The sequence below is a fragment of the Macaca fascicularis genome, chromosome 19 (assembly GCF_037993035.2).
Source record: "Macaca fascicularis isolate 582-1 chromosome 19, T2T-MFA8v1.1".
NCBI classification, from domain to species: domain Eukaryota; kingdom Metazoa; phylum Chordata; class Mammalia; order Primates; family Cercopithecidae; genus Macaca; species Macaca fascicularis.
Window position 1 is genome coordinate 43,651,676 of NC_088393.1, and position 23,483 is coordinate 43,675,158.

General features: G+C 41.8%; 2 protein-coding genes across 16 annotated transcripts in view; both read right to left on the reverse strand.

Moving 5' to 3' along the window:
* Positions 1-23,483, reverse strand: part of ZFP82 (ZFP82 zinc finger protein) — a 90,429-nt gene that overhangs the window by 37,393 nt on the left and 29,553 nt on the right. The window lies entirely within an intron of this gene.
* ZNF566 (zinc finger protein 566) overlaps positions 7,276-23,483 on the reverse strand; it is a 46,060-nt gene continuing 29,852 nt past the window's right edge. For 14 of the 15 annotated variants that reach the window (XM_074023285.1, XM_074023283.1, XM_065536502.2 and 11 more), the window contains one exon: positions 8,581-12,061. In XM_074023285.1, the coding sequence (XP_073879386.1) occupies positions 11,037-11,981 (945 nt within the window). In that variant the 5' untranslated portion in view covers positions 11,982-12,061 and the 3' untranslated portion in view covers positions 8,581-11,036. Of the gene's footprint in view, positions 8,261-8,580; positions 12,062-23,483 lie in introns of those variants that run through there. The other variant, XM_074023282.1, reaches the window with a different exon arrangement.

Below are 23,483 nucleotides of genomic sequence, written 5' to 3' on the forward strand. Positions count from 1 at the left end.
AGCTACACCATTTACATTTCCATAAACAATGTATGATAGTTCCAATTTCGCTACATTCTCACTAGCACTTATTTTCCTTTAAAAAAAAATTATTGGCTGTACGTGGTGGCTCAAGCCTGTAATCCCAACACTTTGGGAGGCTGAGTGGGCAGATCACAAGGTCAGGAGTTTGAGACCAGTCTGACCAACATGGTAAAACCCCGTCTCTACTAAAAATACAAAAATCAGGTAAGCGTGATGCCTCACGCCTGTAATCCCAGCTCCTCAGCAGGCTGGGGCAGCAGAAACGCCTGAACCCGGGAGGCGGAGCTTGCAGTGAGCCGACATCTCGCCACTGCACTCCAGCCTGGGCAACAGAGCGAGACTCCATCTCAAAAAAAAAAAATTTGCCCTTGAATGTTCATAGTAGCTTTATTCACACTGTCAAACACTGGACGCTACCCATTCTCTATCAACTGGTAAACAGATAAACAAATTGGAAGATGTCCACACAATGCAATATTACTCAGAAAACAAAGAATAATTTACTGACATATGCAACAACATGAATGAATCTCAAAAGCACTATGTTAAGTACAAGAAGCTTTACATAAAAGATCAAATACTATATGATTCTATTTATATGAAATTCTAGAAGAAGTACAACTATTGTGGACAGGAAGGAGAACAGCGGCCCTCAGGGGCTGGGGCAGGGGTTGGGGAGGAGACGGACTGCAAAAGTGCATGAGTGGCCGGGCGCCGTGGCTCATGCCTGTAATCCCAGCACTTTGGGAGGCTGAGGCAGGCGGATCACGGACCAGCCTGGCCAACATGGAGAAACCCCATGTCTACTAAAAATACAAAATTAGTTGGGTGTGATTGAGCATGCCTGTAATCCCAGCTACTTGGCAGGCTGAGGCAGGAGAATCGCTTGAACCTGGGAGGTGGAGGTTGCATTGAGCCAAGATTGTGCCACTGCACTACAGCCTGGGCAACATGCGGGGCTGGATGCGGTGGTTTACACCTGTAATCCCAGCACTTTGGGAACCCGAGGTGGGCGGATCTCTTGGGTCAGGAGTTCGAGAGGAGCCTGGCCAACATGGTGAAACCCTGTCTCTACTAAAAACACAAAAATTAGCCGGGTTCAGTGGCACCATAGTCACAGCTACTCTGGAGGTGGGGAGAGAAGGTGCAGTGAGACGAGATCACGTCACTGCACTCCAGCCTGAGCAACACAGCGAGACTCTGTCTCAAAAAAAAAAAAAAAGGACATGAGGGAACTTTCTGAGTTGATGGAAGTTCTGTATATCATGATTGTGGTTGTGAAAGGAACACATCTTGGGCCCCCAAAATCACTAAGGTAAAGAGAAAAGTCAAGCTGGGAACTGCTTGGGACAAACCTGCCTCCCGTTCTATTCAAAGTCATTCCTCTGCTCACTGAGATAAATGCATATCTGATTGCCTCTTTGGAGAGGCTCATCAGAAACTCAAAAGAATGCAGCCATGGTCAGGCGCGGTGGCTCACGCCTGTAATCCCAGCACTTTGGGAGGCCGAGCCGGGCGGATCACCTGAGGTCAGGAGTTCAAGACATGGCCAAACCCTGTCTCTACTAACAATACAAGAAAATTAGCCGGGCATGGTGGCAGGCGCCTGTAATCCCAGCTTGGGAAGCTGAGGCAGGAGAATCGCTTGAACCCAGGAGGTGAAGGTTGCAATGAGCCAAGATCATAGCACTGCACTCCAGCCTGGGAGACAAGAGTGAAACTCCGTCTCAAAAAATAAAAATAAAAATAAAAATAAAAGCCATGAATAAAAAGAATGCAACCATTTGTGTCTCACCTACCTGTGAACTGTCCTACCTTTCTGGACCAAACCAATGTTCATTTTACATATATTGATTGATGTCTCATATCTTCCTAAAATGTGTAAAACCAAGCTGTGCTCTGACCACCTTGGGCACGTGTCATCAGGAACTCCTGAGGCTGTGTCACGGGCGCATGTCCTCGACCTTGGCAAAATAAACGTTCTTTTTTTTTTTCCTGAGACGGAGCCTCACTCTGTCGCCCAAGCTGCAGTGCAGTGGCAAGATCTTGGCTCACTGCAACCTCTGCCTCTCGGGTTCAAGCGATTCTCCTGCCTCAGCCTTCTGAGTAACTGGGACTACAGGTGCCCGCCACCATGCTTGGCTAATTTTATTTTATTTTATTTATTTATTTATTTTTAATTTTTAGTAGAGACGGCGTTTCACCATGTCGGCCAGGCTGGTCTCAAACTCCTGACCTCGTGATCTGCCCACCTCGGCTTCCCAAAGTGCTGAGGTTGCAGGCATGAGCCACCGTGCCCTGCAGCAAGATAAACTTTCTAAATTAACTGAGACCTCTCTCAAATTTTCGAGGTTCAATGGTAATAATTACATGATTGCATATGTGTCAAAACTCATCAAATTGTACACTTAAAATTGATACATTTTGTTGCATGCAAATTTTCCCTCAATAAAGCTGATTAAAACAAAACAAAAACAGAAGCACCAAGATTCTAGAAAAATTGTGCCTCCAGCAGTAGTTTTTGAATCTTCCAAAATCCCCAAATAAAAATAGAGCAATCAGACAGCAAAACCAAAAGCCTGTTGACAACATTCAAACAAAACTACGTGAGATAATGTGATGGGCTGAATTGCACACTTCCAAAATTCGTATGTTTAAGCTGTAACCCCCAGTACCTCACAATCTGAGTGTATTTGGAGGTGCAGTCTTCAAAGAGATGATTAAGCTAAAATGAGGTAGTTGCGGTGGGTCCTAATCCTATATGACTGTTGTCCTTATTTTATCTTTTTTTTTTTTTTTTTTTTGAGACAAGAGTCTCACTCTGTCACACAGGCTGGAGGGCAGTGGCTTGATCTTGGCTCACTGTAACCTCCACCTCCTGGGTTCAACGATTCTTGTGCCTCAGCCTCCCGAGTAGCGGGGACTGCAGGCATGTGTCACCATGCCTGGCTAATTTTTGTATTTTTAGTAGATACGGGGCTTCGCCATGTTGCCCAGGCTAGTCTCCAACTCCTGACTTCAGGTGATCCGCCCGCCTCAGCCTCCCAAAGTGCTGGAATTACAGGTGTGAGCCACCACACCCAGCCTGGTGTCCTTATTTTAAAAAAGGAAATTTGGATATGCTGAGGCACATGAGGGATGTGCACATGCAGCGGAAATGCCGTGTGAAAATCCAGCAAGAAGGCAGTTGTCTGCAAGCCAAGGAGAGAGGCCTTAGGATAAACCAGACCTGCCAACACCTTGATCTGTGACAAAAAGCCTCTAGAGCTGTGAGAAAATAAAGTTATGTGTAAGCTACCCAGCTGTGGTGATCTGTTATAGCAGTACCAGCAAACTAATACAGGAAATGTCCCCATGAGCCCCCAGATATAAGCAGATCAGAACAATCATAAACATCACAATACCTGCAATAGTGGACCTGAGCATCTGTGAAGGAGGCAGCTGAGGGAAGTGATGGGGCATCTGAAATCATCTGAAAACGGAAGAGCCTCAAAACGAGTATTAAAACACAGAAGGGGTTGGGTATGGTGGCTCATGCCTGTAATCCCAGCACTTTGGGAGGCCGAGGCAGGTGGATCATGAGGTCAGGAGTTCAAGACCAGCCTGGCCAACGTGGCGAAACCCCATTGCTACTAAAAATACAAAATTAGCTGGGCATGGTGGCAGGCACCTGTAATCCCAGCTACATGAGAGGCTGAGGCAGGAGAATCGCTTGAACCCGGGAGGTGGAGGTTGCAGTGAGCCAAGATTGTGCCTCTGCACTCCAACCTGGGTGACAGAGCAAGACTCCGTCTTGAAAAAACAAAACAACGGAAAACAGAGGGCCACGCTGAGAGCAGCAAGCAGAGAGGGGTTGAGGCTTTGCCCACATCAACAGGAGGGGAATGCAAGTGGTCCACGAGGGAAGACCTGAAGGGGCCAGTGAACTCTTCTCTGTGACAACTCTTAAAACCGACAGCCAAAATTCCTTTCCATTTCTAAATAAATAAATAAATAAGCAACACCGGCGGGGCACGGTGGCTCACGCCTGTAACACCAGCACTTTGGGAGGCTGAGGCGGGTGGATCATTTGAGGTCAGGAGTTCAAGACCAGCCTGGCCAACATGGTGACACGCCGTTTCTACTACAAATACAAAAAAAATTAGATGGGCATGTTGGCACACTAAATCCCAGCTACTTGGAAGGCTGAAGCCGGGCGCAGTGGCTCACGCCTGTAATCCCAGCACTTTGGGAGGCTGAGGCGGGCGGATCATGAGGTCAGGAGATCAAGACCATCCTGGCTAACACAATGAAACCCTGTCTCTACTAAAAATACAAAAAAATTAGCCGGGCGTGGTAGTGGACGCCTGTAGTCCCAGCTACTCGGGAGGCTGAGGCAGGAGAATGGTGTGAACCAGGGAGGCGGAGGTTGCAGTGAGCTGAGATTGTGCCACTGCACTCCAGCCTGGGTGACAGAGCAAGACTCCGTCTAAAAAAAAAAAAAAAAAAAAAGAGGAAGGCTGACGCAGGAGGATCATTTGAGCCTGAGAAGTGGAGGTTGCAATGAGCTGAGCTCCCACCACTGCACTCTAGCCTGGGTGACAGAGCGAGACTCTGTCTTAAACAATAAAATTAAATGGAATCCCAGCACTTTGGGAGACAGAGGTGGGCGGATCATGAGGTCTGGAGTTCGAGCAGCCTGGCCAACATGGTGAAACCCCGTCTCTACTAAATTAGCCAGGTATGGTGGTGCACACCTGTAGTCCCAGCTACTTGGGAGGCTGAGGCAGAAGAATGGCTTGAACCCGGGAGGCGGAGGTTGCAGTAAGTCAAGATCGTGCCACTGCACTCCAGCCTGGGCGACAGAGCGAGACTCCATCTCAATAAACAAACAAGCAAATAAATAAATAAATAAATAAATAATTTTAAAAAGCAACAGAAAAGTATCAAGCATGAATTCTCTAAGAGTTACAATTTAAAAGAGAGAGAGAGAATAAGGAACACAATAACATTCCTCCAGACAATAAAAGCATATCCAAAAGCCATGCCCACAGGAGATCAGAGCTGGAACTTGCTATTTCAAATTGAGCTAAAATTTCATTAACAAAATGATACAAGATATGAAAGAATAAAATCAGTTAGAATCAGAAAATGTGGGAAATGAGGTAATAATTCAGAAAATAATTCAAAATAAAAGAATCATTTCAGAAATGAAAACTAAACTAAAAGGACCACCACAAAGAATAAACACAACAAATGCTTAAGAGAAACTGAAGGTAAAAATGGGAAAATTTCTTTTGTTTGGAGCAACCTCGTTAACTGAAAAATGAGGACAATTTCTTTCTTTCTTTTTTTTTTTTTTTTGAGATGGAGTTTTGCTTTTTTGCCCAGGCTGGAGTGCAGTGGCACATCTCGGCTCACTGCAACCTCCGCTTTCTGGTTTCAAGCGATTCTCCTGCTTCAGCCTCCCAAGTACTGGGATTACAGATGCCCACCACCACGCCTGGCTAATTTTTGTATTTTTAGTAGAGATGGGGTTTCGCCATGTTGGCCAGGCTGGTCTCGAACTGCTGACCTGTGATCCTCCTGCCTCAGCCTCCCAAAGTGCTGGGATTACAGGCGTGAGCCACCGCGCCTGGCCTGCCTTTCTTTCTTTTCTTTCTCTCTTTCCTTCCTTCCTTCCTTCTTTCCTTTGTCTCTCTCTCTCTCTTCTCTCTCTCTTTTTTTTTTTTTAAGTTTTTCAGACAGGCTTTTAGCTCTGTTGCCCAGGCTGGAGTGCAGTGGCACCATCATGGGTCACTGCAGCCTTGATGTCTTGGGCTCAAGCCATCCTCCTACCTCAGTCCCTGCGAATGGCTGGCACTACAGGCACGTGCTGCAATGTCCAGTTAATTTTTTTTTTATTTTTTGTATCACCAATGTGTCACTATGTTGCCCAGGCTGGTCTTGAACTCCTGGGCTTGTGATCCTCTTGCCTTGGCCTCCCAAAAGCTGGGACTACAGGCATGAGCCAGCCACCACACCCAGCTGTGATTGGAAGTTTTTAAAGTGACTCAAATCTTCTTTCATAGGATCTGAATTATTGTTAGTTACTATAGTTTTCTATTAACTTTTACTATTGTAAAAGGTAGAGGTAGAAGTTGACCCAGGGGAATCTTTGCATTCTATCCATGTTACATTTAGAAGGTTCAAACCTATTTCTAGCTTGAGAGCCAGGATCAATCAGCCCAGCAAACACCAACCTACTCCCCCTTACCTCTCCCACCCCAAACTTTGGTCTGTTGCCTATGGTCACAAGGAGCACCAAATAGCTGGATTATATTCTCACTTTCCATTTTATTGGAATCACTGTTGTGTCTCTGGTGAAGGTGCTCCTTCATCTATTCGCTACATTATTTTTAGATAAAGTTTCAAAATCTGGCAATATTTTTGATATGTAGTTTTGATTTCATAATTGGTCATTGAGAGAATGCTGAGGTTTTTATTACATTTTATGGTCTGGATGTTACAGGGGGAGCAAGAAAAACAGTAACACCCTTGCAAGGTAACTACCTCAGACACGATCATTATAGGATCTTGAAGCAAGACATGTCTCATAATGCATTTTGTCTTAAAGTTTCTGTTATTGGGCCGCGCGTGGTGGCTCACACCTGTAATCCCAGCATTTTGGGAGGCCAAGGCAGGCGATCACCTGAGGTTGGGAGTTCCGGACCAGCCTGACCAACATGGAGAAACCCCATCTCTACTAAAAATATAAAATTAGCCGCGCATGGTGGCACATGCCTGTAATCCCAGCTACTTGGGAGGCTGAGGCAGGAGAATCACTTGAACCTGGGAGGCGGAGGTCGTGGTGAGCCGAGATTGCACCATTGTATTCCAGCCCAGGTGACAGAGGGAGACTCCGTCTCAAAATAAAAATAAAATAAAATAAGATAGATATAAAAAATATTGTGATAGGTACGTCACCTTTATCTGCAGATTATGTAACTATAGAGCCCAAAAGAATCTATCACCTTATAAGCAGAACCCTAATAAATTTTCAAATATTACTAGCATATTTTAAGTTTTGTGAGACATTACAGTAAATAGTGTTATTATTAGATATTAGAGGGTCAGGAGGATAAGGAGTTATAAAAGAAACCTCAAGATGTGTTAATGAATATCCACTCAGCGTCAATCGTTTATTCATTTAGGATACTCTGTATTTAAAACTGAAGAAATTCAAAATATAATCCTAATGTGTTTTTCATTGGAAAACGAGTAAGTCAAAAATTCTCATTAGAAACATGTCTTTATTTGCAAATAATAAACTATATATTAATAATACATACATACATCTTTATTTCAAAGTAATAAAAGCTACTGAAAAGTGTCAAGGATTGCTAGAATATGGAGAATAGAAATAGATGTATAGCACTTAATATACAACTGATAGTATTTTAATTCAGTAGGAGAAAGGTGAATAATAGTTACTTCTGGCATAATTGGTTTTATTCCTGGATAGAAACAAGTCTGACAGCCTGCATTATATTGTATAATCAGTTCCTGATGTATTAAAAGATTAAATCTGTGTATACACACTCAGAATCACATGTGAAAAACTGCACTCTGTACCTTTATTCTCTTGCCCTCTGAAATCCTCTAGAAGCAAAACCTTCCTAGGAAACATAGAAAACACTGGAAATGATGCTGGGCGTGGTGGCTCACGGCTATCATGCCAGCACTTTGGGAGACCGAGGGGTGGATCACCTGAGGTCGGGAGTTCGAGACCAGCCTGACCAACATGGAGAAACCCCGTCTCTACTAAAAATACAAAATTATCCAGGTGTGGTGGCGCATGCCTGTAACCCCAGCTACTTGGGAGGCTGAGGCAGGAGAATCGCTTGAACCCGGGAGGCAGAGGTTGCGGTAAGCCAATATCGTGCCATTGCACTCCAGCATAGCCAATTAAGAGTGAAACTCTGTGTCAAAACAAAACAAATACACTGGAAATGACTTGGGGAGCTTATTTTACAGAAATAAAACAGAGAATACAAAAGCGTTTATTGCAGCATTACTTTTAGATGGCAAAAAAGCGCAAACAGTCCATAATATCACAATTGGGAAAGTGGTTGAAAAGGCATTGGTAAAGAATACTGTGGAACATACTGCAACCATCAGAAAGACTGTTAGATCATCATCTATTGAAGGAAAATCCAAGATGTACAGCTGAATGTAAAAAAGCAAATTTCAGGGAAATGTATAGTTATCCATTTTTCTGTAAAAACATAATAAAATAAATAACTGTGTGTTAATGTTTTAGCATGAAGATATATATGGGTAATATACACAACCTTTAAACATTATTCAGAAGAAAATGGACAGAGGGAAGGGAATGAGGAATGGAGAAGAGCAAAGATAATCATTTTTTCTTTTTTTTTTTTTTGAGACAGATTTTTTTGAGACTCTGTTGCCCAGGCTGGAGTGCAGTCAGGATCTCGGCTCACTGCATCCTCCGCCTCCCGGGTTCAAGCAATTCTCCTGCATCAGCCTCCCGAGCAGCTGGGACTACAGGCATGTACCACCACGCCCAGCTAATTTTTGTATTTTTAGTAGAGATGGGGTTTCCCCATATTGGCCAAGCTGGTCTTGAACTCCTGACCTCGTGATCCACCTGCCTTGGCTTCTCAAAGTGCTGGGATTACAGGCGTGAGCCACCGCACCCAGCCCCTTTTCTTTTTCTTTAATGGTATTGCTTCATTAATTTGGGTGCAAATGCACTATCTCTAATTTTAGATGAGGAACTTTAAAGACTTATAAGCACACAAGAAAAGAAAGTAAAAAAAATTTCATTGGGCAATTCTCATTTTGATAATGCAAAATATTACAACAGTCCATTTTTAGTAATTCTCTCATTTGCAGATATTTTTACTCACTCTACCTTTCTCAAATTTATTATGAAATATTTTACTTCCTTATGCCAGTAAAGTAACACAACATTCAGAGAGACCCGTCTACACAGGATCTAAGAAAAAAGGAAGTGGGGCATAAAATAACAGTTCTACAGACATAAACTTCATCCTTCCACACATGCGATCTGTCCAGTGTGGGGAGCTGCTTGCTAAGCATGCTTTGAGCACAGGGAAGGCCCATTTCAAAACACTAACTTAACCCCAAAGCTACACTGTGGACATTTTTTTTTTTGAGACACAGTCTCAATCTGTCTCAGGCTGAAGTGCGGTGGCGTGATCTTGGCTCACTGCAACCTCTGCCTCCTGCGTTCAAGTGATTCTCCTGCCTCAGCCTCCCCAGTAGCTGGGATTACAGGCATGTGCCACCACACCTGGCTAAGTTTTGTATTTTTTACTAAAAATGGGGTTTCAACATGTTGGCCAGGATGGTCTCAAACTCCTGGCCTCAAATAATCCTAACACCTAAGACTCCCAAAGTGTTGGGATTACAGGCATGAGCCAAGACATGTACTTCTATATAACTGAAATAGTTCCTTGAACATTTGATAAAGTTTTCCTTAGAAAGAAACTGGATTTCGTGCTTCATTAGTAATAGTTAATTGATCACATGCTCATTTTTCCCATTCTCTGTGTTTATGAGAGTCTTCCAAGAGTCCTAATTTTCTTGGAGTCAATATTGATGTATACTTGCCTTAAAAATCATTTTGTTTAAATTTTCAAACATATCAGAAAAAAGCATTATATTTAACATAACCTTTTAAATCTGTAACTATGTTTCTATCTCTGTCCATTTTTTAAATATGATGCTATTTCTCTTTTCATACTTTTTTTCCTCAGTGCACCAATATTTTGTTTATGTTCTCTTTTCTTTTTTACTGGGTATATAATGTGGCAAAAAGAGTATTCTGGAATAAAGTCCTTCACACACATTATTCACAGTACTTTCCCCACCAATAGCTAGGATTATTCCATGTTCAATAGGAAGTACATGATGATGGGAAATTTTCTTAACTTGTTACCTTCAAAAAGGGTCTTTCTTCAGTCAATTACCCTGCCTAATGGTGACTAAGTTCTGCAGAAGTTAAAAAGCCTTTCTACAAATAATAATACTGATGACGATGAATATAATAATGATGACTAACATTCAGTGAGTATGCATTTATCATGTCAGGCACAATGCTAAGCACTTTATGGGTCTTAATTTAACCCTCACAAAGCATTATGAGGTAGGTATTATAATTATCCCCCATTTTCTAATTTTTACTGAGACACGCATGTATATATAAACAGAAAAATGATCAGCAATAAACAATAAACTGATAAAGACTATACTTTGGGAAGGGAATGGACACAAGACAATGGTCAAAGGGTACATTTGCCTTTTTGTAATGCTTGCATCTTTTATAAGGAAAATATATTCACACATTATTTCTGCAGTTAAAAGATATGATACGAATATGTGCTTAGGGAGAATGTCCATCAGGGACTTGTATTTTGGCATGTATTATGGCAAAATATCTAGAGGAGACCATGATATCCACCAATAGGATTTCATAAGCGATATTACAGTAACACAATGAAACACCATGAAAATATTGAAGGATCTCTATTAAGTAAAATGTTGTTCATGAACATTTTTACAGTAAGAAAGCCTTAATGTTATAAAGAATGAAAAGAATAAGCCATCTTCAAAAATAAAGAGGTCATTTCTCCCAGATACTAAAAGTATTTTTAAGAATGTAAGTTAGACAAATTACAGGAAAAAATGAAAACCACAGGACTACATTTCTACAAAAATTCTCTGATGTTTAAGAGGGTTAGAAAGGTGTTAAAAGTGCTGTCATTTTCAGTACGACAGACTGAATTATCTGATGTCAAGAGAAGTGAGCATTTGGTTAAGGTTTTCAAAATATATTCTATCATAGGGTGTTTCTCCAACATTATTTTTTCCAGGCTGAATAAGCTATAGTCCACAAATACAATGTTTCTACATTATTCCATCTAGGGAAATTATTAACAAGATAAATTCTGTTTTGAGCCATAATTAAAAGCCTCCCTACACATTTCATATATTCTGGCTCATCACCAGTACAAATTTTGATGCTGAATAAGTTGTGGGTTATAATTAAAGTTCTTTCCACATTCCCTATATTCATAGGGTTTCTCACTAGTATGAATTCTATGATGACTAATAAGCTGTGAACTCTGAGAATAAGCCTTCCCACATATCTTACATTCATAGGGTTTCTCACCAGTATGAATTCTCTGATGTCTAGTAAGGTCTGAGCCAGAACGAAAAGCCTTTTCACATTCCTTACATTCATAAGGTTTCTCACCTGTATGGATTCTTTGATGTTTAATAAGTTGTGAGCTCTGACTAAAGGCATTGCCACATTCCTTACATTCATACGGTTTTTCCCCAGTATGAATTCTCTGATGTTGAGTAAAGTTTGAGCCACTACTAAAGGCCTTCCCGCATTCTTTGCATTCATAAGGCTTCTCACCCGTGTGAATTCTCTGATGTCGAGTGAAGTTGGAACCACTACTAAAGGCCTTCCCACATTCCTTACATTCATAGGGTTTCTCACCAGTGTGAATTCTGTGATGTCGCGTAAGGTCTGAGCCACAAATAAAGGTTTTTCCACATTCCTTACATTCAAAGGGTTTCTTGCCAGTATGAATTTTCTGATGATGAGCGAGTCTTGAGGGATGTCTAAAGGACTTTCCACATTCCTTACATTCATAGGGCTTCTCAATGGTATGAATTATCTCATGTGTAGCAAATTGTGAGCCATGTCTAAAGGTTTTCCTATATTCTTTAGATGCACAGAATTTCTTTTTACTATTAATGATTTGCTGTAATGTAAAGGATGGATGCTGACTCAAAGTGGGCAGATCTTCATGAGTGAATACCAATTGATTGAAATGTCCCCCCTGAGAGCCGAGCTGTTTCTCAAACTGGATATTACAATCCCAATCATCTCTGAAACTAGAGCACTGAAAATCATGTCTTGTGAGTTTTTCCATTATTTCCCACTGGGTTGATTCTATTTCATAAATTTCTTTCTTCAGAAATAATTTCTTGGTCTCACATCTTGATTCCAGGACTGAAAGAAAATATGAAAGTAATTCACTCATGTTTTTCTTATTTGGGAGAAACGAAACTTCAATCAATATGGGAGAATTTCACTGATTTTTTTTTACAAATGAATGAGGAAAAAAGAGAGTTAGAAGACAGGTTACATAATAAGATGAGGGTAGTGATTAGGAAAACAAAATAAGTCACTGCTTCCCAAACATTGCTATAGATCAGGATTACTTTGGGAAGCTTGCTAAATACACACATGCCTTAGTCCTGTCTCCCTTGTTAAAGGATGACTCTAATCATACACACACAAAATGTCTCATTGCATATATACACATGGGACATATAATAGGATCCCACAGTATTAATTGTAAAATAAGGGAAATGGCCAGGCATGGTGGCTTACACCTGTAATCTCAGCACCTTGGGTGGGTGAGGCAGGCAGAACACTTGAGGTCAGGAGTTTGAGATCAGCCTGGCCAACATGGTGAAACCTGTCTCTACTAAAAATATAAAAATTGGCTGGGCCTGGTGGCATGCGCCTGTAATCCCAGCTACTGGGGAGGCTAAGGCACGAGAATTGCTTGAACCCGGGAGGCAGAGGTTGCAGTGAGCCAAGATTGCGCCACTGCACTCCAGCCTGGGCGACAGAGTGAGTCTCTGTCTCAATAAATAAATAAATAATCAATCACACTGTTAACAGGGCTATTGTCAGGATGAAATGAATACGCCTAATGGAAAATTCCCAGGGATCAGTAAACTATGGCCTATGGCCCCGCACCGATTTTTATAAATGAAGTTTTATTAGCCATACTTGTTACGTATTGTCTATGGATGCTTTTGCGCTAAAAGGGCAGAAGTGAGTAGTTATGACACAGAACGTGTGAACTGCAAACCTAAAATACTTACTATTTGCCTTTCAAGAAAAAGTTTGCCAGCCCCTGGTTAGATACGCATTGTCTAACACGGTAGCTACTAGCTACATGTCGTATTTAAAATTTCAAATAATTAACAATGAGATCACTTGGACTCGGGAAGGGGAACATCACACACCGGGGCCTACCATGGGGAGGGGGGAGGAGGGAGGGATTGCATTGGGAGTTATACCTGATGTAAATGATGAGTTGATGGGTGCTGACGAGTCGATGGGTGCAGCACACCAACATATCACAAGTATACATGTGTAACAAACCTGCACATTATGCACATGTACCCTAGAACTTAAAGTATAATAATAAAAAAATTTTTCAAATAATTTAAATGAAGTGTGCATTTTATTTTGAAATAAAAGCCGAATTTGAAAATTCAGTTTCTCAGTCACACTATTCACATTTCCAATGTTCAACAGCCAAACTTGGCTGGTAGCTTTTGTACTGGAAGTCGGTACTAAACATCACAAATATAAAACATTTCCAATACCACTGAATGTTCTCTTGGATAGCCCTGGTCTGGATTCTGTAACTGGAGGTCCAGAGCTCTTTAAAAAATGATAAGGAACTAGAGGGTAGCCATCCAGAAAAAAGCCTAGCTTAAGAAAAGTCAAGTGTGGAATGAACATAGTATGAGTGGTAGGTAGGACTCATGTGTGCACAGATATGATATATGTTTGGGGTTGGATGAAAATAGTGTTTGTCTTGTAATTCTGAGATGCTGGCCTTTGTTAAAGAGAAGAGGGGACTTAACAAGTACACGAGCACTATAGTAGTGATGACTGACTGGCAGAAAAGACATTTGTAGGTTCAAGGAAAGGAGAGAGAGTAAAACGGAAGGCATTGTATGGTACTGACAGATCAGAGATACTAGATTCAGTTACATGCGTTTTATACTCAAACTTGAATAATTATAAGCTTTGTTTTCTTGGGCAAATTAGTTCCACTTTCCAAACCTCCAGTTCTCTGTCTAATACAATAGGAATGATAGCCCTTACAGCTGTTGTGAGGATTGGGATTAATGTTTGTAAATACCACAGAAGAATTTCCGCCAGGCACGGTGGCTTATGCCTGTAATCCCAGCACTTTGGGAGGCCAAGGCAGGTGGATCACGAGGTCAGGAGTTTGAGACCAGCCTGACCAAAATGGTGAAATCCCATCTCTACTAAAAATACAAAAATTAGCCAGTTGTGGTAGCGCGTGCCTGTAATCCCAGCTACTCAGGAGGCCGAGGCAGGAGAATTGCTTGAACCCAGGAGGCAGAGGTTGCAGTGAGCCAAGATCGCGCCACTGCACTCCAGCCTAGGGAACAGAGTGAGACTCTATCTCAAACAAACAAACAAACAAACAAACAGACAACACACAAAAAAAAGAATTTCCATACAAAAGTGGGGACATTAGGCCCGACCCCTTGATTCCTAAAAAAAATAAAGTCAGGGAGAATAGCTAGAAGACTTGAAAGTCACTGACTCGGCCGGGCGCGGTGGCTCAAGCCTGTAATCCCAGCACTTTGGGAGGCCGAGACGGGCGGATCACGAGGTCAGGAGATCGAGAGACGATCCCGGCTAACACGGGGAAACCCCGTCTCTACTAAAAAATACAAAAAAATAGCCGGGCGAGGTGGCGGGCGCCTGTAGTCCCAGCTACTCGGGAGGCTGAGGCAGGAGAATGGCGTAAACCCGGGAGGCGGAGCTTGCAGTGAGCTGAGATCCGGCCACTGCACTCCAGCCTGGGTGACAGAGCAAGACTCCGTCTCAAAAAAAAAAAAAAAAAAAAAAAAGAAAGTCACTGACTCTTAGACAAGGAAATGGAGGGGTAAGGAAGGTACAGCTTTGTAAACTATTATAATATACATGTAATACAAATATATTTTTAAAAGAAATAGCTTGGTCTGGTTACAGAGGGACAGGATCTCAGCTAGTATTCTTATCACTTACCCATAGAGAAAGAAATGACTACGAAATGAGATATGATGAAAAGAAAAAATGAGTATAGCAAGGTGGTTGAGAAAACTGAAGGCTTTAGGGTTGTAAAAGAGGTCTGAATTCTGGACTTTTTAACTAGCTGAGAGGCCATAGACAAATTATGAAACCTCAATGAACACTGTTTTTATCATCTGTAAAATCATCAAGTGTATGACACTAATAGGTACTCAATATTTTTGTGGAATAATGTTCTGAATTATGTAAGGAAGATAGTTTGAAATCATACCAGATGATATGGTAAAAACGTACATCATGCCGGGCGTGGTGGCTCACGCCTGTAATCCCAGCACTTTGGGAGGCCAAGGCGGGCGGATCACGAGGTCAGGAGATCGAGACCATCCTGGCCAACATGGTGAAATCCCGTCTCTACTAAAAATACAAAAAATTAACCAGGCAAGGTGGTGGGCGCCTGTAGTCCCAGCTACTCGGGAGGCTGAGGCAGGAGAATGGCGTGAACCTGGGAGGTGAAGCTTGCAGTGAGCCAAGATCGTGCCACTGCACTCCAGCCTGGGCGACAGAGTGAGACTCCGCCTCAAAAAAAAAAAAAAAAAAAAAAAAAAAAAAAAAAAAAAACCGTACATCATACAATCTTTCTCTGATAGCTGTAAGGCATTTAATCTGATCACTGAATCCCAAACAAAAGACGTGAGAGGATATCAACACTAGATTTAACTTATAAGAAACACCAAAAAGAGTTCTTCAAGTAGAAAGAAAAGGACACTAACAATATAAAAATATAAAACTCATTGTAAAGGTATGAATATAGTTATATTCAGAATACTCTGATAATGTAATAATAGTGCATAAATCACTTTTAACTCTAGTATAAAAGTTAATAGATAAGGTTGGGCACAGTGGCTCACACCTGTAATCCTAGCACTTTGGGAGGCTGGAGTGGGCAGATCACGAGGTCAGGAGTTCAAGACCAGCCTGACCAATATGGTGAAATCCCGTCTCTACTAAAAATATAAAAATTAGCTGGGTAGGTAGCGTGTGCCTGTAATCCCAGTTACTCAGGAGGCTGAGGCAGGAGAATTGCTTGAACTTGGGAGGTAGAGTTGCAGTGAGCTGAAATCGTGCCACTGCACTCCAGCCTGGGTGACAGACAAAGACTCTGTCTCAAAAAAAAAAAAAAAAAAAAAAAGTTAAAAGACAAAGGTATTAAAAATAAACCTACAATCATTTGCTAATAGATGCACAATATATAAAAGACGTACATTGTAACATCAATAACGTAATGTGGCTGGAAAAGTGCAGACTTTTTGTATGTGGTCAAAGTTAAGCTATTATTATTATTATTACTATTATTATTATTATTGAGAAACAGGGTCTTGCTCTGTAGCCCAGGCCAGGGTCCTCACTGTAGCCTCAACCTCCTGGGCTCAAGAGATCCTCCTACCTCAACCTCCTGAGTAGCTGGAACTAGATGTGTACCACCACACCTGGTTAACTTTTTTTTGAGACAGACTCTTGCTCTGTCTCCCAGGCTGAGTGCAGTGGCGCAAACTCGGTTTGCTGCAACCTCTGCCTCCCAGGTTCAAGCAATTCTCCTGCCTCAGCCTCCCAAGTAGCTGGGATTACAGGCGCCTGCCACCACATCTGGCTAATTTTTTGTATTTTTAGTAGAGACAAAGTTTCATCATGGTGGCCAGACTGGTTTCAAACTCCTGACCTCAAGTGATCCTTAAACATTTTGGTGGAGACAGGGTCTCGCTATGTTGCCCAGGCTGGTCTCAAATTTCTGGGCTCAAGCGATCCTTCCACCTCAGCCTCCCAAAGTGCTGGGAATACAGGTGTGAGCCACCACACCCAGCCTAAAGTTAAGGTATTATTAACTTACAATAGACTGTTATAACTATGAGATGTTTTATGTAAGCCTTATGGTAACCACAAAGAAAAACTCTCTAGTAGATACACTGAAGACAAAGAAACATCAAATCATACCACCATAAAAAAATCAAATCAGAAAGAAAGAGTGAGCTAGGAACAAAGACACCATAAAACAGTCAGGATTAGCTCGGCAGAGTAGTGCACGACTATAGCCCCAGTTACTTGAGAGGCTGAGGCAGGAAGATTGCCTGAGCCCAGGAGTTCAAAACTGGAGTGAGTTATGATCATGCCACTATACTCTAGCCTGGGCAACAGAGGGAGACTTCATCTCTAAAACAACAACAACAACACAAACAAAGAATCATAAGCGACTACTACGAATAATTATATGCCAACAAATTGGATAAACTAGGAAAAAATGGATAAATTCCTAGAAACATACACTACCAAGCCTGAATCATGAAGAAAGAGAAAATCTGAAGAGACCAATTATGAGTAGGATAGTTCAATCAGTAATCCAAAACCTCCTAATAAAGAAGAGACAAAGACTTGATGGCTTCACAAGTAAATTCTATCGGACACTTAAAGAAGAATTAACTCCAATTCTTCTCAAACTCTTCCAAAATGTTGAAGACGGAACACTTCCAAACTCATTTTATGAGGATAGTATTACCCTGATACCAAAGCCAGACAAAAAATCTACAAGAAAATAACAGGCCGGCCAGGCGCTGTGGCTCACGCCTGTAATTCCAGCACTTTGGGAGGCCGAGACGGGCGGATCACGAGGTCAGGAGATCGAGACCATCCTGGCTAACACAGTGAAACCCCGTCTCTACTAAAAATACAAAAAGTTAGCCGGGCGTGGTGGTGGGCGCCTGTAGTCCCAGCTACTAGGGAGGCTGAGGCAGGAGAATGGCGTGAACCCAGGAGGCGGAGCTTGCAGTGAGCCGAGATCGTGCGACTGCACTCCAGCCTGGGCCACACAGCAAGACTCCGTCTCAAAAAAGAAAAGAAAATAACAGGCCAATATCCCTGATGAACATAGATACAGAAATCCTCAACAAAATACTAGCAAATGGAATTCAACAGCACATTAAAAGGATCATACAGCATGATCAAGTGAGATTTATTCCTAGGATACGGACGTTTCAACATAAGCAAATCAATCAATGTGATACATCACATTAACAAAGTGAAGGACAAAAACCACATGATCATTTCAGTAGACACAGAAAAATCATCTTACAAAATTGAACATACTTTCATAATCAACACTCTCTCAACAAATTAGGTGTACAAGGAATCTACCTCAACATAATAAAGGCCATATATGACAAACCTACAGCTAACATTATCCTCAACATTGGAAAGATAAAGGTTTTTCCCCTAAGATCAGAAACAAGACAAGGATATCCGCTCTTGACACTCTGCTCAACATAGTACCAAAAGTCCTTTTTATTCATTTAAGGCAATAAAAAGGAATAAAAGCCATCCAAGTTCAAAAAAACCCTAGAGGATCTACCATAAAATTGTTAGAAGTAATAAATATTATTTATTTACAGCTCAGTGTGCTTATACCAGTAATTCCAGCACTTTGGGAGGCCAAGGCGGGCAGATCATTTGAGGTCAGGAGTTTGAGACCAGCCTGGTCAACAGGGCAACACCTCGTCTCTACTAAAAATACAAAAATTAGCCAGGTGTGGTGGTGGGCACCTGTAATCCCAGCTCCTCAGGAGGCTGAGGCACGAGAATTGCTTGAACCCAGGAGACGGAGGTTGCAGTGAGACAAGATCATGCCGCTGCACTCCAGCCTGGGTGACAGAGCACGATTCTGTCTCCAAAAAAAAAAATATGTAATAAGGCTTGGCACGGTGGCTCATGCCTGTAATCCCAACACTTTGGGAGGCCAAGGCGGGTGGATCATGAGGTCAGGAGATTGAGACCATCCTGGCTAACATGGTGAAACCCCTATTAAAAATACAAAAAATTAGGCCGGGCGCGGTGGCTCAAGCCTGTAATCCCAGCACTTTGGGAGGCCGAGACGGGCGGATCACGAGGTCAGGAGATCAAGACCATCCTGGCTAACACGGTGAAACCCCGTCTCTACTAAAAAATACAAAAAACTAGCCGGGCGAGGTGGCGGGCGCCTGTAGTCCCAGCTACTCGGGAGGCTGAGGCAGGAGAATAGTCTAAACCCGGGAGGCGGAGCTTGCAGTGAGCTGAGATCCGGCCACTGCACCCTAGCCTGGGCGACAGAGCAAGACTCTGTCTCAAAAAAAAAAAAAAAAAAGCCGGGCGCGGTGGCTCACGCCTGTAATCCCAGCACTTTGGGAGGCCGAGGCGGGCGGATCACCAGGTCAGGAGATCGAGACCACGGTGAAACCCCGTCTCTACTAAAAAAATACAAAAAATTAGCCAGGCGCGGTTGTGGGCGCCTGTAGTCCCAGCTACTTGGGAGGCTGAGGCAGGAGAATGGCGTGAACCCGGGAGGCGGAGCTTGCAGTGAGCCAAGATCGTGCCATTGCACTCCAGCCTGGGCGACAGAGCGAGACTCCGTCTCAAAAAAAAAAAAAAAAAAAAAATTAGCCAGGCATGGTGGTGGGCGCCTGTAGTCCCAGCTAATAGAGAGGCTGAGGCAGGAGAATGGCATGAACCCCGGAGGCGGAGCTTGCAGTGAGCCGAGATTGCGCCACTGCACTGCAGCCTGGGTGACAGAGCGAGACTCCGTCTCAAAAAAAAAAAAAAAAAGTTATAAATGTATGTGTATTCAGTAAGATACAAAAATCAGTTGTTTCTATACACTAGCAACAAATTATCAGAAAAAGAAATCAAGAAAACAATCCCATGTATAATAACATCAAAAAGAATAAAATACTTGGGAAAAACTTTAACAAAGGAAATCTGTATACGTAAAACTATAAAACACTGATGAAAAAAAATGAAGACACGCCAGGCGTGGTGGATGACGCCTGTAATCACAGCACTTTGGAAGGCCAAGGCGGGTGGATTGGTTGAGCTAAGGAGTTCAAGACCAGCCTGGGCAACACAGTGAAGCCCCATCTCTACTAAAATTCAAAAATAAAAGAAAAAAAAATTAGCTGGGCGTGGCAGCATGTGCCTGTTGTCCCAGCTACTCGGGAAGCTGAGGCAGAAGAATTGCTTGAACCCGGGAGGCATAGATTGTAGTGAGCTGCGATCATACCATTGCACTCCAGCCTAAGCAACAGAGTGAGACTCTTGTCTAAAAAAAAATTGCATTAAATAAAAAAGGGCGGGGGTGGGGAGCTAGGAGAGGGATAGGATTAGAAGAAATATCTAATGTAGATGACGAGTTGATGGGTGCAGCAAACCACCATGGCATGTGTATACCTATGTAACAAACCTGCACATTCTGCACATGTATCCCAGAACTTAAAGTATAATAAAAAAAAATGAAGACACAAATAAATGAAAATATATTCTGTATTCATAAATGGGAAGAATTAATATTGTTAAAATGTCCATACAACCCAAAGCAATGTACAGATTCAGTGGAATCCCTAACAAAATTCCAAAGGTACTTTTCACAGAAACAGCAAAATCAATCCTAAAATTCATATGGAACCATAAAAGACCCTGAATAGTCAAGGTAATCTTGAACAAGAAGAACGAAGCTGGAGGCATCACTACATCAGATAGATTTCAAAACAGATGACAAAGCTGCAGTAATCAAAACACCATGGCACTGGCATAAAAATAGACACATCAACCAAGGGAACAGAATACAGAACCAAGAATCCATACAGAACCCTTGCATTTACGGTCATTGGATTTTCAATAAAAATGCCAAGAACACACAATGGAGAAAAAGACAGTTCAATAAATGGTGATGAGAAACTGGATGTCCACATGCAAAAGAATAAAATTGAATTCCTATCACATACATATACAAAAGTGAACTCAAAATGGATTAAAGACTTAAACATAAGACACAAAACTATAAAACTACTAGAAGAAAACAGAGGAGGGAAAGTTCCATGATGTCAGTCTAGGCAATGATTTTTTTTTTTGCATATGACCCCAAAACACATAAAAGAAAAGCGAAAAATAGAAAAATGTGATTACACCAAACTAAAAAGCTTCTGCACAGCAAAGGAAACAACAGAGTAAAGAGACTATCCACAGAGTGGGATAAAATATTTTCAAGCCTTGTATCTGGTAAGATGCTAATATCCAAAATATATAAGGAACTCAACTCAGTAACAAGAAAAAAAATAACCCAATTTAAAAAGTGGGCATTTCTCAAAAGAAAACATAGAAACAGCCAATAGGTATATGAAAAAAACACTCAACATTACTAATCATCAGGAAAATGGAAATTGAAACCACAATGAAATATCACCTCCTTGCCGGGCACCATGGCTCAGGTCTATAATCCCAGCACTTTGGGAGGCCAAGGCGGGTGGATCACCTGAGGTCAGGAGCTCGACACCAGCCTGACCAACATGATGAAACCCCATCTCTACTAAAATACAAAAAGTATCCAGGCATAGTGGTGGGCACCTGTAATCTCAGCTACTTGGGAGGCTGAGGCGGGAGAATCACTTGAACTCCAGAGGCGGAGGTTGCAGTGAGCCGAGATTGCACCACTGCACTCCAGCCTGGGCAACAAGAGTAAGACTCCGTTTCAAACAAGCAAACAAATGAACAAAATCCTCTCACACCTGTCAGAACTGCTATAATCAAAAAGACAAAAAATAACAAGTGTTGGAAAGGATGTGGCAAAAAGGGAATCCTTGTACACTGTTAGTAGCATAAATTGAAACAGCCATCATGGAAAACAGCATGGAGGTTTCTCAAAACTACCCTATAACCCAGCAAACTCACTTCTGGGTATATATCCAAATGAAATCAAATCAGTATGGGGAAAAAATATCTGCATTCTTATGTTCATTGCAGCATCATTCATGATAGCCAAGATATGGAGTCAATGGATAAACTGATAAAGAAAATGTGATGTGTGGGTGTATGTATGTATACACACACACATACACATACATACACACACAATGGAATGTGTATGTATATATACAAATACACAAACACTGGAATATTATTAAACTTTAAAAATGAAGAAAATCCTGTTACTTTCAACAACATAGATAAAGCTGGAGGGCATATGTGAAATAAGCCAGGCACAGAAAGACAGATACTGCAGTGATTTCACTTATATAGGAAGTCTAAAACGTTGAACTCATAGAAGAAGAACGTAGAATGGAGGTTGCCAGGGGTTGGGGGATGGAGGAAAGAATATATTGGTCAAACGGTACAAAGTTCCAGTTACGCAGAATAAAAAATTTCTGGAGATCTAATATACAGCATTATATAGTAATAGTATATACTGCCATGTAAGTACATACCATTAATAGTAATACCAGTACAGAATGTATACCATGGTAACTATAGTTTATAATACTGTATTATATACTCGGAATTTATTATGGGAGTAGATCTTAATGTTCTTACCATATACACACATATACAAATTGGTAACTATGTGATATGATAGATACATTAATTGGCTTGATTATGGTAATCATTTCACAATGCATACACATATATCAAAACACCTAATTGCATACTGTAAATATATACAATTTTTTTTTTTTTTTGAGACAAAGTTTTCACTCTTGTTGCCCAGGCTGGAGCGCAATGGCACGATCTTGGCTCACTGCAACCTCTGCCTCCTGGGTTCAAGCAATTCTCCTGCCTCAGTCTCCCAAGTAGCTGGGACTACAGGCATGTGCCACCACACCAGGCTAATTTTTGTATTTTTAGTAGAGATGGGTTTCGCCATATTGGTCAGGCTGGTCACATAATCCTGACCTCAGGTGATCCACCTGCCTCGGCCTCCCAAAAGTGCTGGGATTACAGGCTTGAGCCACCACACCCAGTCAATATATATAATTTTTATTTGCCAAATATACCTCAATAATGCTAGGGAAAAAGCTGGAATGAATTGTTTAAAAAACTTTCAGAGAAGGATGAAAATGATGACAGAAAACAGTAAGTCACAGGGAAGAAAAATTGATGTAAGAAATAAAATGAATGTAAAATATGAATTCTGGAAGGAAAATATGGCAATGATATAGAACCCTAATAAAACAAATTTCCAGGGTTGATTAAAACTCTTAGTATTCAGATGGTTCCCTTTTTACTGAACAATATATATGAGGAAAGTGGTTTTTGTTTCATTTTGTTTTTGCCTCAGCCTCCCAAGTAGCTGGGATTACAGGCATGCGCCACCACACCTGGCTAACTTTTGTATTTTTAGTAGAGATGGGGTTTCACCATCTTGGCCAGGCTGGTCTTGAACTCCTGACCTTGTGATCCACCCACCTTGGCCTCCCAAACTGCTGGGATTATAGGCGTGAGCCACCGCACCCAGCCTATTAATTTTTTTTTTTTTTTAGATGGAATCTTGCTCTGTTGCCCAGGCGAGAGTACAGAGGCGTGATCTCAGCTCACTGCAACCTCCGCCTCCTGGGTTCAAAAGATCCTCCTGCCTCAGCCTCTGGAGTAGCTGAGATCACACCCAGTTAATTTTTTTGAATTTTTAGTAAAGACAGGTTTCAACACGTTGGCCAGGCTGGTCTTGAACTCCTGACCTCAAGTGATCTGCCCACCTCGACCTCCCAAAGTGCTGGGATTACAGGCGTAA